General features: G+C 40.4%; 1 protein-coding gene and 1 long non-coding RNA gene across 6 annotated transcripts in view; one reads left to right on the top strand and one right to left on the bottom strand.

The window, feature by feature from the left end:
- The first annotated feature begins 3,701 nt into the window (after positions 1–3,701).
- LOC116700916 (von Willebrand factor A domain-containing protein 7) overlaps positions 3,702–16,413 on the top strand; it is a 20,042-nt gene continuing 7,330 nt past the window's right edge. The window contains exons 1-16 of one of the 5 annotated variants that reach the window (XM_032534369.1): positions 3,703–3,821; positions 4,207–4,407; positions 4,587–4,853; positions 5,127–5,220; positions 5,574–5,708; positions 7,505–7,691; positions 7,787–7,956; positions 8,225–8,337; positions 8,457–8,573; positions 11,169–11,384; positions 11,471–11,603; positions 11,859–12,008; positions 12,358–12,450; positions 12,533–12,810; positions 12,905–13,194; positions 13,287–14,433. In XM_032534369.1, the coding sequence (XP_032390260.1) occupies positions 4,216–4,407; positions 4,587–4,853; positions 5,127–5,220; positions 5,574–5,708; positions 7,505–7,691; positions 7,787–7,956; positions 8,225–8,337; positions 8,457–8,573; positions 11,169–11,384; positions 11,471–11,603; positions 11,859–12,008; positions 12,358–12,450; positions 12,533–12,810; positions 12,905–13,194; positions 13,287–13,290 (2,439 nt within the window). In that variant the 5' untranslated portion in view covers positions 3,703–3,821; positions 4,207–4,215 and the 3' untranslated portion in view covers positions 13,291–14,433. Of the gene's footprint in view, positions 3,822–4,206; positions 4,408–4,586; positions 4,854–5,126; positions 5,221–5,573; positions 5,709–7,504; positions 7,692–7,786; positions 7,957–8,224; positions 8,338–8,456; positions 8,574–11,168; positions 11,385–11,470; positions 11,604–11,858; positions 12,009–12,357; positions 12,451–12,532; positions 12,811–12,904; positions 13,197–13,286; positions 14,434–16,413 lie in introns of those variants that run through there. The other 4 variants (XM_032534367.1, XM_032534365.1, XM_032534368.1 and 1 more) reach the window with 4 other exon arrangements.
- Positions 13,294–16,413, bottom strand: part of LOC116700918 (uncharacterized) — a 9,950-nt gene continuing 6,830 nt past the window's right edge. The window contains exons 2-3 of the long non-coding RNA XR_004334762.1: positions 14,012–14,019; positions 13,294–13,358 (exon numbers count right to left, since the gene is read on the bottom strand). This is a non-coding gene — a long non-coding RNA (uncharacterized LOC116700918). The remainder of the gene's footprint in view (positions 13,359–14,011; positions 14,020–16,413) is intronic.

The following is a 16,413-nucleotide window of genomic DNA, read 5'->3' as shown; positions in this document are numbered from 1 at the left end:
CGCTTTAACATCATACAGGAACCATTCACTATTCACACACATTCATACACTGTGGCCGAGGCTGCCGTACAACGTGCCACCTGCTCATCAGATAAACACTCACACACATTCACACTCCGATGCGCAGCACCGGAGGCAACTCGGGGTTCAGTGTCTTAAAATTGTGATTTTATGTTTTGGTTTATAAATAATTTTTTTGTCATTTGGGAATAACTCTCTCGCTCTTTTTTATGTGGCGATTCAAGAATATTCTCTTCTTTAAAAAATTGTGATGACAAATAAATAACTTAATTAATAATTAACATAAACAACTAATAATGATAAGTAAACTGCTTGTAACCGTATGAGGCTGCTAGCTTTTATAATAACAAGTTGATTAACATGGAACTACATCATCTAGTGGCAACAACATTGAGGAAAAGCTCTGTTTCATATATGCTTTGATCTCTAAGAGCTGTCGCTATTGGGTTAATACTTTCGCACATGCGCAGTTGTGAAGATTTCTTTCAAGCCCTTGTGCCCTGCACAAGCCACTAATAACAAATTGAATTTATATAGTGCTTTTCACAAACTCAAAGCCGCTTTATAGGGCAAGAAGATAATAAAACCAAACGTAACTCTAAGTACGTCCACAGATACTGTATATCACAATTGCGTGACCCTACTTTTCTTCAGCTACAAGCAGTTTGAAGACTTCAAAGAACAGTGGTGTCCGCCGTGTACTGACCACAGACCGGCTAAATCCTGCTGCTGGCCATTCACCCAAGCTGCAACGTGTGCCTTGACCTCGTTCGCTGGGCTAGCACACAAAGAGATGGACAGATTTTCCCCTCCCCACCTGCAGACAGACTATATCACAGCAGCAGCTTACATAAACCGTCAGGGGGCGTGCACTCGGCTTGGCTGTTAGAGATAGCCAGGAGCCTCCTTTTGTGGGCCCACAGACACCTTTTGTCTCTCAGAGCGGTATAAATCCCCAGGGTTTTGAACCAGGCAGCAGACCTAATGTTGGGGCGAATCTCACAATGAGTGGATATTGAATCCCTCTGTCGTTTAGATGCTGTGGAGCAGGTTCAGGAGAGCGAAAGTGCACTGTCGCAGCTGAACGGTGCGATGTCCCACACTTCAGTAGTATGCCAGCGGCTAGGGGCCTGGCCGCTGAGCGAGAGTGCTTGGAGAGATTAGGCTTGCCCCCTGCCATGGTGTGCACTATCTAGGGCGCAAGAGCCCCCTCTATTACAGCGTGTTACACAGGGCGATGGTCCACTTTCCAGCGCTGGTGTATTGAGTAAAGTGCAGAACCCACATTGTGCCCTCTACCCCTCGTTTTGACTTATCTCCAAATATTGGTGGATAATGACTTGGCTCCGTCTACAGTCAAAGCCTACGCAGCGGCCATTTCATCCTGCCACAAGGGCTATGGAGAGAGTTTTGTTTTTGCGCACCCCCTGGTTAAGCATTTTTTATTAATACGTTTTATGCACAGCAAACATCATAGGAACACAGCAGCTGTTACGTTCACTACCGAGAGCACTCACAAGGAGCGGCTCTTTCAAAGCAGCAGTTGTCCTATTGGCTTTGCAAGGCTATCACCGAAGTCTATAGCACGGAGGGAGCGAAACCCGCACTGGGCTTACGGGCACACTCTACGAGAGCGCTATTAGCGTTCATGGCCCTTTTTAGGGGTAAGGCGGTAGCTGACATCTGTGCAGAGGCCTCCTGCGTGATGTGTCCGAGTCCTCCATGACTCACTTGGTCCAATCAACAGCAAATAAGGTGCTGTTGATGTGTTTTTGCTGCTATCCCCATCCCACTTGCACTTGGATGGCAATTAGTCCTTGGCGTTCTATGGTCGCGCAACTGTGATATACAGTAACTGTGAATGTAATAGTGGCCCATGCAGGGCAGAAGGGTGCAAAAGAAATCTGAAGGTCTTAGAGGGCTAGCCTATACTCATAGAATCTAGATTTACAATACGTAACCTTTGTTGTGATGACACATGCTCACAAAGTAGATGGATGCTTTAAACTAAGATTTATATCAAGCACTGAGAATCTTTCCCTCTTCAGCAGATTAAGTATAGTAGATTTAAGAAGCTCAAGATACTTTGGTTTGCCTCTGAATAAGAACATTAAAAAATCTAAATCTCTAAAAGTGTTTCTCTACACGAGCAACATGGAATGAAAGTATTGTCCTTTATCAGTACTGTACTGTTAAATTGTACTGTTGCACATACCATCATCTGCTGTCAGGTATATTAACTGATTTCTCAACCAACGTGTCATCATGAATAGTGAAAGTAAAATTATTTGTGACCTTTTATCCAGTTTGCACCTGCATGTTTTCTGCCTGCTGTATTTATTTAAGTAAACAAGTGCCTACGTGTCCCAACAATGGGAGTATTGTCTTTTCAGTTCTTTAATTTTACTGTAGCACATACCATCATCTGCTGTCAGATCATTAACTGATAAAAAGAATGATTGAAGGAATGAAATTATACAAACACAGTCACACTCTACCCTCACAGGGCAGTAGCTTCATGTCCTTCTTTCAGGCTGTGCCCGACAGACTCCTATGGGTCAAGACCCGGCCACCAGACCCTTGCTGGCAAACTTCCTTCCCGGGTCTGGCTCTACATGGTTGCCCTGGTTTTCCTATTGCGGGCGAGGTGCTGCAGCACCTTTTTGGCTGATTAATGGGATCTGTGAATCACTCTTAATCTGTTCTCTCCCCCTGGGACTATTTTTTTTTCTTTTTACAAGCAGCTATTATACCACTTTGCTAAATCAGTATGTGAATGTTGGGCATAAAGTGTTGGGATTGTGTTGTAACTGTTGTGCCATGCCCTGCCTTGCCCTGCTATGCCCTGCCGTTCCCTGCTACGCCCTGACCTACTACAACTACTATTTAACATTAACATTATTGTTACTATAAATGCCACTGTTCATCGCTCCTCCAACCGGGACCAGCAGACGCCCGTCCACCAAGAGCCTGGGTCTTTTTTATTTATTTATTTAACCTTTATTTATCCAGGTAAACTGTTTGAAAACCACTTCTCATTTACAAACATGACCTGGGTCTGCCCAAGGTCTCTGCCTAAAAGGAAGTTTTTCCCTCACCACTGTTGCACTAAATACTTGCTCTTGGAGGAATTGTTGGGTCTTTATAAATTATAGAGTGTGGTCTGGACCTACTTTATCTGTAAAGTTTCTTGAGATAACTCTTGTTATGATTTGATACTATAAAAAAATTGAATTGAATTGAATTTACAAAAGTTCCTTTACCACGAGGAGTATTCAGGATCAATGCACTTGTGATTGATATACTGACGAGTTTTTCTTTATTGAACTGTTTGTTAGTTGCATCAGATTGCTTTGAAAACATGCATTTAAAATGATGAATGTCACTAAACTTACTCTGCAGTGCTGCAGGGATACAGTAGGCCTGGAATTACGAAACTAGAGCAACTTATACATTATCAGAACACAAGGAGAGAAGCTACAAACTACTTTTATTTGCAGTTGAATAGGAGGATTTACAATTCAAAATTTCTAAAAGTGTTTTCAGTGTCAGAGATATGGGAGTAGCCAGGAATGTGAGTTTTGTTCTTTGTCACTCCTTTAATTGTACTGTAGCACATACCATCACATTAACTGGAAAAAACAGGTTTCTCACACAATCATCCGAAGTGAAAATGAAAGCATTGAAATAAGCAAAGCAGAAAGGCAAGAGGTCAAACCCTCCCATCACACTAATGACACTGAGCATTATAAATTAATTTGTCACAACAGATACTCTACCAGACAACATCAAGACCTAAGGTACAGTATAGTCATATCTGATCATTATTAGTAATGTAAAATTGTAATAATGTGTGTGCTTTTCTGATTGTTCAAGTTTTTCATCCAGTTTTATGCAAAGGTTTGGTAAATTTTCAAAAGTGTTCTTTTTACCAGGTTGGTTTGAAAAGTTTATATTACACATTTTTTATGTGTATTTTTACAAAAAAAAAAAAAATTTTAATTAGGATGAAGCGGAGGACCTAACTGGTTCTAGATCAAAGTACAGGGATGAATGAAGAGCCCCAACACATTTCATTGCAGTTAGATCTGTAGTTAAATCTCGGGACTGGCTATTGACAAACGATGTGTTCCCATAAGCCATCAATGATGAGCAGTAAATTTAGCTTTTTAATCTCTTTAACAGGTTGCAGTCATGTCTTGGTTGGCAGCGTTGTGTCTCCTGCTTCTGCAGACTGGAGCCTTCGGGTTTGGTATTAAACTATTTAACATATTCAGAGGAGACTCTCTGATTCATGAGGATATCACTGAGAGAGCACTCTTAAATGTCACTGTGCAGGCGTGCCGCGCTTTGGCCCTGGCTGAGGGCAAAGACTTCACTTTTCCTGTAAGGATTCTATTTATCCAAATTATATTGGAGTTTTTAATTCAAACGCTCAGTGCCTGTGTTATTATTGAAAATTATTTAGTATTAATACTATGAAGTGTGTGTGTGTGTGTGTGTGTGTGTGTGTGTGTGTGTGTGTGTGTGTGTGTGTGTGTGTGTGTGTGTGTGTGTGTCCACAGCCTTTGACTCCTAATGCTGTTGCTGCTGCATGTGCAGCATCAAAATCATCCAAAAGCTTTTGCAATGCCATCAAATTAATCCAAGAAAAGAATCGTGAAGTAGACATGCGTAATTTCTTCCTGCCGCACTACCACTTTGACAATGAAACATTTTCAGAGGGAAGGAATATCATCACAGAAGGATTATCAGTTGTGAAGGCCAGTAACAAGCGAGAAAACTTTGAGGCAGCGAGAAAAGAACTGGGAAAAATCCTACACCCTTTACAGGTACTTTTTATTGTTTTGTTTCCATTACAGTTTCTTACAAATGTTATACTTCAAAACTTACACTCATGCTCAGCAAGCAGCACAACAATGTAATCCTGTTGATACTGCAGGTTGATTTCAAAAAATGTATAAACTGCAGTTCATTTAATTATTTAACAGCCTAGTGAAGAGAACAGCTTTGTTCTAGTAAGTGCTCTTGGTTGTAGGAGATGTATGAGTTGCTGCTATTACATGTATGTTAATAATTAACCTGCCTTCCTTTTTAATTAATAGGATTTCTACAGCCATAGCAACTGGGTTGAGATGGGAAACAAACTCCCAAACTCCAATCTGATCAGATCATCAGCCAACATTGGTAACATAGCAGGTAAAGTTATTCTTAAGGATTAAGTTCTTTATTTATCATTTGCACAACCATTAGGCTACATGGAATCAGTCTTTGGCCATGAAAAGCACTCTTCAACAAGGCTAATTAAGATTCGAAAGAGAAGGAAGACCACACAACAAAATAATCTAAAACAAAAAAAAGGGAGAATGGGGTATACAATTTAACATTATAAAATATAAAATAAAGTAATATAGAGAGATCCTCTAATGTCAGGGTGTGTGTTTGGCTGTGGTACAGAAACAAATGAAGCAAATATGAGGAATGAGATGGATATGATTAGAGAGATCATTTGGCAAAAGTAAACACTGATAAAAGTTTTTTTTCCGCCACAGCAAAAAGCAGAGCAACCTGTCGCAACTGTAATGGGGACGACTGCAGCAACAACATTTTGGAAGATATCCTGCAAGAAAAGATACTTACCTCTGGATATTTTAATTTTGTGCCTTTTATTTCCACCAAACCAAACGGTAAATTACCTTGATCTTCCTACCTATATTAATACTTGGATTTAATTTATAGAAGACAGAAATTCATGTTTGTCATTAGGGTTGTAAATGTAAATGGACAGTTAATGTGTTTATAGGCACTGACACAGCAAGGCAACCGTCGGTTGATAGAAGATACAAGATAAATAACTACTTGTGTAGGTGCATTGATTTCAACATTAATATGTCTTCTAAGAAATATTTACAAAATTAAAGAGTCCAGCCTTCTCTGTCACCGCTGGTTATCAGGGGTCCAAGCCCAAGGGGCTGGGAACCGTGTTGGCAAAGCTATGTGGTCCACACAGCAGGGCTGTGGCACCCTATTGTTTTGTTAAGGATTGATTTCCATTTTTTCCCTTTTCCTTCTCCTCCTAAAACTCCCACTACAGCCTAAACCTAAAAAAAAAACCTAAAGTTGGGAGAAGGGTGGGTGCCATTTTCAGGACAGGTCCTAAACTCCGCAAGGACCTCAGGCACAACTATTGACCCACTTCCACCTCTAGGTGACACTGTAGCAGAAAAAAAATGCGTTTGGCCCTTCAACTCCCAAACTGTACATCACACATTCAAGATCCATATATCCATGTGGTCCCTGCATTAAACCATAGATAGGTAAATAAGTTCAACTGAATCTTCTGACATAGGCCACGGCCATTTCCGCCTAGACTTTTATGCGTAAAAAATCACGTTAGAGAGCCTCGAGATTATGCGTTTCCAGCCCAGGGTAACCAATTGTTTCAGACCCTTTGTTTTCAGAATCTTTTGTTCGATCAATCAGCGTTGAAATCAAACAATATCAATAAATAAGGTATCTGTTTTATTTCTGTGTTGCAAACTGGGAAGTAATCAGTGACAAAATTATGCCATGTGACTTATGTATTAGGACCAAAGTAAGAAAAATAAAATAATCAAGGTTTGTATCGAATCGTGGGTCAAAAATCGTGATGTTTTACAAGCTTTTATAGAAAATAAAACCAGATGGATCAGAGGTCGTCAAGAATCCTTTAGGGCTCTGAGATATTTGCAACGTCAATGTACTGCAGACCTTCCAGCTCACACCTCTCGATATTTCCTGATGTTTGCCTCCACACCGTTAGGGTTTAGGGTTCCGCGTTTGCTCGCTCCCCGGGTCGGCAGGGTCGACTCACATCAGGGCGACTGGCGCAATGAGGCTTGGACCCCGTCAAAACTGCTTGCAGTTCTAGTTTTATATTATTTTTTGCATTCATTACGCTAAAAATGAACATAACTGTTTAAAAAGGAAATGATGCCATGTGTGCCATGCAAAAGCAATAATTGCAACTTTGAAATGCCTCTGCCAGTTATTTTTGTTTTTTGAACTGTTTATGGATTAGTTTAACCACCATCCACAATAAGTTTTAATTTCTTCCCGCTGTGAGCACCTCCTTTATTTTATTTGTCCATGGCAAAAGGAGGTGATTTTTAGTATGAATACTGCATGTTTTGAGTATACTTTATGTTATCAAATTCCAGTGTGAACACACTGCACGCTCAAAACCTGCCAGAGTTAATATGTTGTTTACATTTAGGACACTTCTGAAAATGTTTTCCAGCTAATAAATTTATCCTCTGGGCACTATAAATGTCTATCTAGATATTTTAGTATGGACCAAAGTGGTGGACCGACTGAGCATTATCGCTGGACAGCTATGGCTATGCTGCTAACATGGTCTCTTACATGGCTTTTCTCTAGGGAAAATGTATGTTTAAAGCTGTATAAAACGTTTTGTTCTTGTTCTGTTTCTAATGCTAAACAGGAAAATGCAGCCATGGAGGTGGATTTGATCGAACAAGTAACATCGAACCTAAAGGTGGGATCAACAAAGACACTTTCAAATCCAGCCACGGAAACCTCCACATAACAGCAGCAAACATGGCGATCGCTGCAACCAGTGAGCTACTAGAGGACATTCGAGGAGCAGCTGGAGACAAAACATTCCTCCAGTAGGAAACCCAGTCTCCATGTTTCAGTTCTGTATACACAAGGTTTAGAGTTTTTCCATCTTTTTGTCTTATGTATATCTCTCTCTGTCCATCAGGATGATGGGAATTGCCAAAGGTAAAGCGCTTTGTTTCGTGATCGACACAACAGGAAGCATGCGTGATGACATTGAAGCAGTGAAGGCCGTCACTTCCTCTATTATCAACACTAAAGTGGGAACAGAAGATGAGCCCCCAGTTTACATTCTTGTACCTTTCAATGATCCAGGTAGAACATATTCCCCAAACTGAACTTTAAAATCCTGCCCGTTTGTTTTTTCCACAGAAGTGAAGTGATGTTTTCTCTATCAAGTTTATGAATTTACTCTTTATCTGCCTGACTAACTCTAGCAGATTTGTATGTGCTGTCAATGGTTGTAATATGTCAGCAATACAAGAACAATAACAGTATCTATGAATCTTAAAGTACTCAACAAACGTAAGCACAAGATGAAGAATCAAATAATTTATTTCTCCAATCTCCGCCTGAACCCCAGATTTTGGGCCACTGATAAGGACTACAGACCCAGATGTCTTTAAAAGGGCTATTAATGCACTATCTGCAAACGATGGAGGAGATATTCCGGAATTGAGTCTATCAGGGCTGCAGGTGCTGTGGTGTCTTTGAGACCTTGTCTACTTCAAAATCTGTCTCTGCATAACTTGATAATGAGAGAAAGTGGAAAGTAAAACTATTGTATCATTTCTTTCCTCTTTTCCCTCATCTAGCTGGCTTTAACTGGTGCTCCTCCTAATTCTGAGATCTTCCTTTTCACTGATGCACCTGCTAAAGACCAACACCTGAAAAGCACAGTCATCGCACTCATAGAGCGAACCAAATCAGTGGTAAGTAGCTACTCTTAAGACTCAATTATACTCCGGAATGGACATGTACATGGACAGCTGAAGGGTGCTTTGACTTTGGTCCTGCAAAGTTTTCTATGCCCTTTGTCACCCCTGTTGATTGTTTAATAACAAACCCTACCCCCGCTGATGACAGCATTCACGTCACACGGACACTTGGAGACTCACAGACGCAGACAGTATGGATAGAATGTCCGGATAGATTTCTTGGAAATCACACCTCCCTTCTCTGTTGTCCAATCTAAACTTCCGCAGCATCTGCGGTAACTGGTGCATAGTTAGGTATTTTAGGTGGTGCAGCATGGCTCTCTGCGAGCCTTGCAAGCCATCTCTGCGGCTCTGTGCAAACCTTTCTGCAGAAGTATAAATTTTACATGAGAGTGTATAGGCACTTTCAGGGCTGTATTTGGGCCCAGTAGTACATTGGGATAAGTTTTTCTTTAAAAATAATCACCTGTTTTTACAATTCATTTTACAATGCACCCGGTGCAGCGCATTACAAAGCCCAACGCAAGTGTCTTTGTTAGTTTAATGTAGACGCAATCGCCAATTTCCTGTGCAGCGCCTGCATTTTTTAAATGGCAAATGCACCTGCGTCCATCCTTTGAAACATGGGCGTGTTGGTCTTACAGGGAGGTGTGTTGTGGTGAATTCTCCGCGTATTGCGTAAAAAACATTATTTGTTGCAAATACGCCTAGGCTTATGCACATAGCTCACACTATTCTAGCGGATAAGGTAAGCGCAGCAGCACACAAACATGCAAAAGAATACAAATTAAATTAAAACTGCAAGCAGCATTGGATGGGCCCTTGCTAATCTGCGCGCGTTGGGGTTACTGGCGTACCATGCTCTTTGCGACCGTGCAGTTGCGCGACACTCAGACACTGTAAATCGTCACCAATGAAGATGGAACTCCCTACTGAGTTAAATGATACCTCACACTAAGACTCTATGTCATACATTTAATTATCTGTGAAAGGGGGCGTGGCCCAATCATAGGTGGGGCAGGTCAATCCATCACCAGTGAAAAAGGAAGTCTCTGCTGAGTTCATTGACAACTCAAATAAGACTCCACATTAAACGGGTCACCAGATATGAAAAGGGACGTAGTTTATGAATAGGGGGCGGTCCAAAGCATCACCATTGAAGAAGAAACTCTACTGAGTTAAATGACACCTAACACAAGACTCTACCTTAAACTGGTCAAATGGTATGAAAATGGGCATGACCTGAGTTAGTGGGCGTGGTTAGAGTATAGGGGGCGGTTCAGTATCACATTTAGACCACACATTATAAGTTTCATGTAAATCAGATGATGTTTGTCATTTAAGGCTGATTTCCTGTTGTTGGTGGCCCTACAACTAAATGTCAATATTGGCCTGTATATGTCCTCAGGCCTGGACTCTTGTTGATTGTGGGAAATTTCAAGAAGATATGACAATACACACTGTAGTTACAGCCACTTTCTTGCTAAACACTCAAAATGGCCGCCATGCCACGTCCACACCGTTTGACGAAAAGCTTTTATCATTAACGTCTTTAGATGACACAGACTGAATTTTTCTTGGGTTTAGGGTATGGACCAACGGCGTTATATGTACATCTTACCATGCTACTTATGTGTACCAAGTTTCGTGAGTCTACATTAAATGTACTGCAAGGGCTCAATATCCTTAATTTTATATGGGGTGCAAGCGCGCTATTTTTGTGCGCTTATTCCCAAAACCCTTAAAATACGTAAATTTTCACCAGACTTGATGCGACCGCCAATTTTGTTGAATTTTTGAATGTGTTAAGCCCCTCAAAAAGGCCACTCATTTTCCGGGAAAAAGAAAGAAAGAAAGAAAGAATAATATTGATAATTCTATAATAATTCCTTTAGCTTCATTAGGGCCTTTGCCGCTTTTGGTGCTCGGGCCCTAAATGTTACGGTGCATGTCCGCCATCTTAATAATACAAACACCCCTGGTTTTTGAAGGGAATGGGAGATGACACTGATTGGTTTATTGCATGTTATGCCCAAAACACATACACTAAGTACAACCCTTTTTAACAATGCACCCAGCGGACGTACCCTTTTTTCCACCGTCAAACTAGCAAAAGTAGATGTGGGCACGCCCTAAATGCACCTGCGCCATGCACTTCTTGCCGTGCGCTTAGATCATTAAAATAGACCCCTCTGACACACAGGGCAAAATTATGAAATAGGCCTGCTTAGATAAATTTAGGAAATATTAAAGTCATAATGAAAAATCTAATATTTACTGTTACATTGGCCTTTATCTTGGTCAGGCTGCAGCTAACAGGGCAGTGAGCTGAACATGAACACATCGTTTTTGGCACATTCTATGTAGGTATTACATCATGATTTTTGAATGACATCATATGCAGTCGTTACATTATCCAGAGATTACACTATGTATGGAAGTTTAAAAAATAAATAAACAAATCATTTTTTTGTTTTGAATTAAATTGTTGAATTAATGAACCACTGTGTTGTCTAATACATAAAGCCCCTATAAGGGAGGGAGGTTTTACACCTCAAGTTGTTATTCACCAATTCTGCTTCTACTCAGGTGAACTTCATGATTACTAACATACTGGGATTTCGTCGTCGAAAACGGAGTGATGACAGCCAAGAACAAGGACAACAAAACAGTCGGATTTTGACCTCAGATGTCCAGGTGTACAGAGACTTGGCTCAGGCTTCAGGGGGTCTGGCTATTCAAGTCACAAAGAGTGAGCTTCCCATGGCCACTAGCATAATAACAGAGTCCTCCAGCTCATCTCTGGTATTAACCCCGTCACTGGCCATTACCAATGACTTCTTAGTTCCAAAACAATTCAGTTGTGTCACCAGTTTCATTTAACCTCCTAGGTGACCCTTGTGCAAGCATCCAGGAGTTCGGGAATGGCCGAAAATTTCACCTTTACAGTTGATGAGTCAGTAACAAACCTCACAGTTTACATCACTGCGAGGTCTGTCAGCTTTATTCTCATCAGTCCCTCAGGTGATACTTCATTATAGATTAAATATTTTAAAGGTGTTATCTTGATTTTAATAAGCAATGGTATATATACACAGTCGTTTTAAGGGAAAATAGTATACCATTGTGGTGTTTTGTCATAGAAAAGGTATTGTAAAGCCAAGTTTTAGAAAATTCCTGATCCTGAACAACTGATCTTAGAAATTGAAATGTTTCATTGTAGAAATGAATGACCTTTGAACCAGTGTGCTCTATTTCTTGCCATGGTTTTGCTTTTAGGTGTGTCTCAGGAAAACACTAACACCACAGGATCATTGATTACTGCATCCCAATCAGTGGGAAACTTCTGGACTCTGCAGCTAAAAACCCAAGTTGGACTGTGGGAAATTAAAATGGTGTCAACCAATCCCTACATTCTGAAGGTTGTAGGTGAGATCTCAAAATGATTGTGTGGTTGAATCACATCACTTTAATTTATTATTATTTTGGTTAAAGTCTTGCTTTGGTAGAAAATCCTCCACAGTGCTGCAGAGGAAGGTCTGGCTAGTTCACATAGCATTCCAGGATGGAAAAAAAAATGTGCTCTGGTTAATTGGCATTTTTTTAAACCAATCACAATAATTTTGGCTGGCGAAGTAGTCCTCTTAAATCAAGTTTTACTATCTATTATCCCCTACCTTGAAGGGCTGTTCCATCCAAAAGACACAATGTGAATGCTTTGTACTGCATGTAGCCTCTTTGGCAGATAACCCTTTCTTGCAACTTCTTATATTTGCAGGTGAAAGTCCCATTGACTTCCTGTTTGAATTTCTGGAGGTATCGCAGGGTCCACTTGGAGGTTTTGATGTTGTAAACAATCGTCCCAGATCTGGTAAAAGAAACAGAATTTTGTGATACTCCAAGTAACATGATTTACTTCAACTTATTTATGCGTTTTTTTGTTTTTTTTGAAGGTGTTAATGGTAGCCTGATCGTGACCGTAACTGGGAGTGACTCCGCCACGGTGACAGAAGTCATTCTGGTTGCCTCATCTGGGTCACGAAAGGTCAATGGCAGCGTGGAGGCTCAGGGTGGAGGAGACTTCTTAGCTCGGTTTGACCGGATACCAGAAGAGGAGTTTGTGGTGCTTGTGAAGGGGCAGAACAGCAATGGTTCCTCCAGAGCATCCTCAGTAATTTTCCAAAGGCAGTCATCCACCAACATCCGAGCATCTGCTGTTACTGTTGCTTCTGTAAGTGAAATGCATTGATCTGGAAACCTATGAAATGACTATTAAGATGCCAGTATTTTAAATATGACTAATACAGATTGTACCCTTTTTTTAGCCTGATTCAAACAGCGTCTTAGTACCAGGAACAACTCTTTCAGTTCCCTTCTCTGTGACGACGAGCGGTGTAGGAGGAACCTTCATCATCCAAGCTACCAATGACCAAGGTTTTAATTCAACTTTCCCATCCAATTTAATCCTGGCAAATGGAGGTAGTGCTAATGGTACCGTGAACCTCACAGCACCTTCTAACACCTTGTCTGGTACCGTCGTCACCCTGACTGTTGAGGCCGTAGCTCCTGGAGGCACAGACGCCAACTATGTCGTGCTGCGTTTCACTGTCCTAAAACTCATCAAAAATCCCATTTCAATAAATATCACATCATTGTGTTTATGGTTTGAATCAACAAATGTAAAACTGACTTTTACCTGTTGTCCTCATAGGTGACTGATTTCACTTTGCCAGTTTGTCAGCTGCTCAGCCTACAGTCTAATTGCTCTGATAACTGCATCTTATCAATGTGGGAGCTCCTTGTTCAGGTGACCGATGGGGCGGAAGGCACGGGTGTCAACCGCGTTAGCCTTAGACAGGGCAACGGGACCTTGAACACCAGCCTGGCTGCTGATAATAAGACTATAACACTGGTTTCCTACAGGGCATCTTGCTGTTCGCCTGATGTGGTGCTGCTGGTTGTGGATGGAGTGGGTAATGTCGGAACCTGTTTCTACAGCGTCCAGAAAACACTCAACAGCTCACAAGCTGCGACAACCACCACAACCACCAGCCCACAGCCTCCAACAGCAGTAGCTGTTGTGTCTTTGTCTGACAGAGCTGCTCAGTCGCTTCTTCTTTGCTTAGGCATCACAATCCTTGGAATCAACTTACCAATGTGGAACAACTGAGCATTTACATTTTAAAATGTTTTTTGGGGTTTTGAAGAATTATACATTATACCCAGTTACCAGCTATTAGGTATACGTAGCTAAAACTAATGCAATATAATGCAAGAAAGTGCTTGTTTTGTATTAACAGCACTAAAAAAACATTTTGGTTCCACTTTATGGTAATTTTGGAGGGTGTAGTTTGTTCTATTGCATTACACAGATAGGTATCTCTAATATTTAGTCTAACTTTGGTAATATAAATGGAATTAGCTAGGTTAACCTAATAACCTGGAAAATATACAACTGGGTGATTCACTGTTAAACTGAAATATTAATATACTGTATATAATAATAATTACATATGCTGTATGTATTACATGATGGTGTCATTGCAAAACGTTCTTCAACAGTTTAATGGTGTTTTGAATATTTTATGGCCATGTGAACAAGTCATTTTAATTAAGATATTTCAATCAATAGTCATTAATTCATATTTTGAGTACTACTGCTGATTAAGTTGTTACCGTTCTTGATTTGATTATGAAATGTATTTGATCATTTACAATTATATGAACATTTGGGGGTTGTTTTTCACACATTAATAATGACCCAATAAAGATAAGAAAAGTTATCTCAATCACTGTGGTCCTTTTGGTGAAAGGCGTAAGGCAACAGTCTAAAGAAAGAAACGTACCTTTGCAATTTCAGATTACATTACTTCATCAGAAGGTAACTGTAATTTAGATATTCACATAATTGATAACAAATCAATGCCATTTAATGAACTGGTTTGTGTAGTATTTTTTAGAATGAATATAGGTTTAACTTTGTCCTAGGAATGCAGCAACAGGTGATTATTATACATGAGTACATATATTATGTACACAGAAAACCAAATGGTTATACAATGATTAAAGCTCCTTCTAGTTGAGAACAATTCAGCCAAACTCAAATCATGCAACTTCCGCTGTTGTAGATGGGAGAAGGTCAAAGATGTTCAACTTGTACCCCTCAACTGGGTACATAAAGTTTGATTAGATAACAATATCAGCCTGTTATAAACCTGTTTGGTCATCCAAGCACGGTGAAAAATAATTCATAGGCAAACAAGCCATCACCTCCCGTTAGCATTTCATTGACTGCCGTTCATTTTGGCGTCACTTTGACAGTGAAAAACTTTACATCTGAAGCGTTTAAAGAATCTATTTGTCTATTGTTGATTTTTAAAGAAACACAACAAGGAACTAAATGCTACATTACCTTGTATCTCACATTATGGCAATGGAGCAGCAGTATTTGTAAAAATAGGCTAACAATTGTGTCATAACCACGCAACTTTCTGTTGCACAGTAGATAAATAACCGCGTAGGCATGAGAAGCTCGCAGGCAATCCGGGGGACATGGAGGCATACAGTGTATGTGGCAAGTGAATTCATGTGAAGTAATTTATCCACGAACTGATTTCTTTTGGCACAGCGATCAGAAGACTTGCACATTTCAGACAGGTTGCTGATGTCACGTGTATGTCAATCTCAGTTTGAGGCTGCGCAGCATGCTCAGACTCTCACCGGAAAAATGCCTCTAATTGACTTCACTGGTCTCCGTCAAAGTGTATGATGTTGCTGTATCCATTTCTTTCACTATCTATGGTACAACTACCATTCGGGTTTCAAGTCCATCCTGTTATTTTTAATCATGATTCAAGTAAGTGGGATATATCCTCTGGGATTCATGAATCTCTGTAAATAAATGACTTTTATTGTGTCAATAGATTGTAGAGATATTTCAGTCCGGACCAAAGTAGTAGACAGACAAGCAACATTGCCATCCCTAGAGCCACACCGCTGGTATAGATTGGTAACATGGTGGCTAAATGGTTAGCACTGTGCCCTCACAGCAAGAAAGGTCTGGGTATCAATCTGAGTTCTGGACCTCTCTGTATGGAGTTTGTATGTTTGTTCCGGTTTCCCCCTACCATCAAAAAACATGTACTAGGTTTTCCATTTGGGTACTGACTGGAAAATGAAGAACTTAGTACATGCTTTTCTCAGAACTGTAGTAGGTCCCTTGGGGGATGGGTCAAATGCAGAGACTGAATTTTGCTATACACTTGGGCTCAAAGGTTTGGGTACCCCAGGTAAAAATGTATATTAATGTGCATAAAGAAGCCAAGAAAAGATGAAAAAATCTCTAAAAGGCATCAAATGACAGATTAGACAGTTGTATATTATGTCACAAAAACTTTGATTTTATTTCCATCATTTAGACTTTCAAAATAACAGAAAAAAAAAATGGCGTCTGCTAAAGTTTGGGCACCCTGCAGAGTTTATAGCATGCACCACCCCCTTTGGAAAGCTGAGACCTGACAGTGTCATGAATTGTTCTCAATCATCGCCTGGAAAGACCACGTGATGTCAATCTTAAGGTTTTAAAGGCCCAGATTCATCTGACCTTGCCCCAACAATCAGCACCATGGCTTCTTCTAAGCAGTTGTCTAGAAAACTGAAACTGAAAATAGTTGACGCTCACAAAGCAGGAGAAGGCTATAAGAAGATAGCAAAGCGTTTTCAGACGCCAATATCCTTTGTTCAGAAAGTAGCCTACTTAAGAAATGGCAGTCATCAGGAACAGTGGAAGTTAAATCAAGATCTGGAACACCAAGAAAAATATCAGACAGAACAG

Source organism: Etheostoma spectabile, chromosome 13, assembly GCF_008692095.1.
Source record: "Etheostoma spectabile isolate EspeVRDwgs_2016 chromosome 13, UIUC_Espe_1.0, whole genome shotgun sequence".
NCBI classification, from domain to species: Eukaryota; Metazoa; Chordata; class Actinopteri; order Perciformes; family Percidae; genus Etheostoma; species Etheostoma spectabile.
The sequence above is the reverse complement of the archived record's forward strand: the minus strand, read 5'-3'. Positions and strand labels throughout refer to the sequence as shown.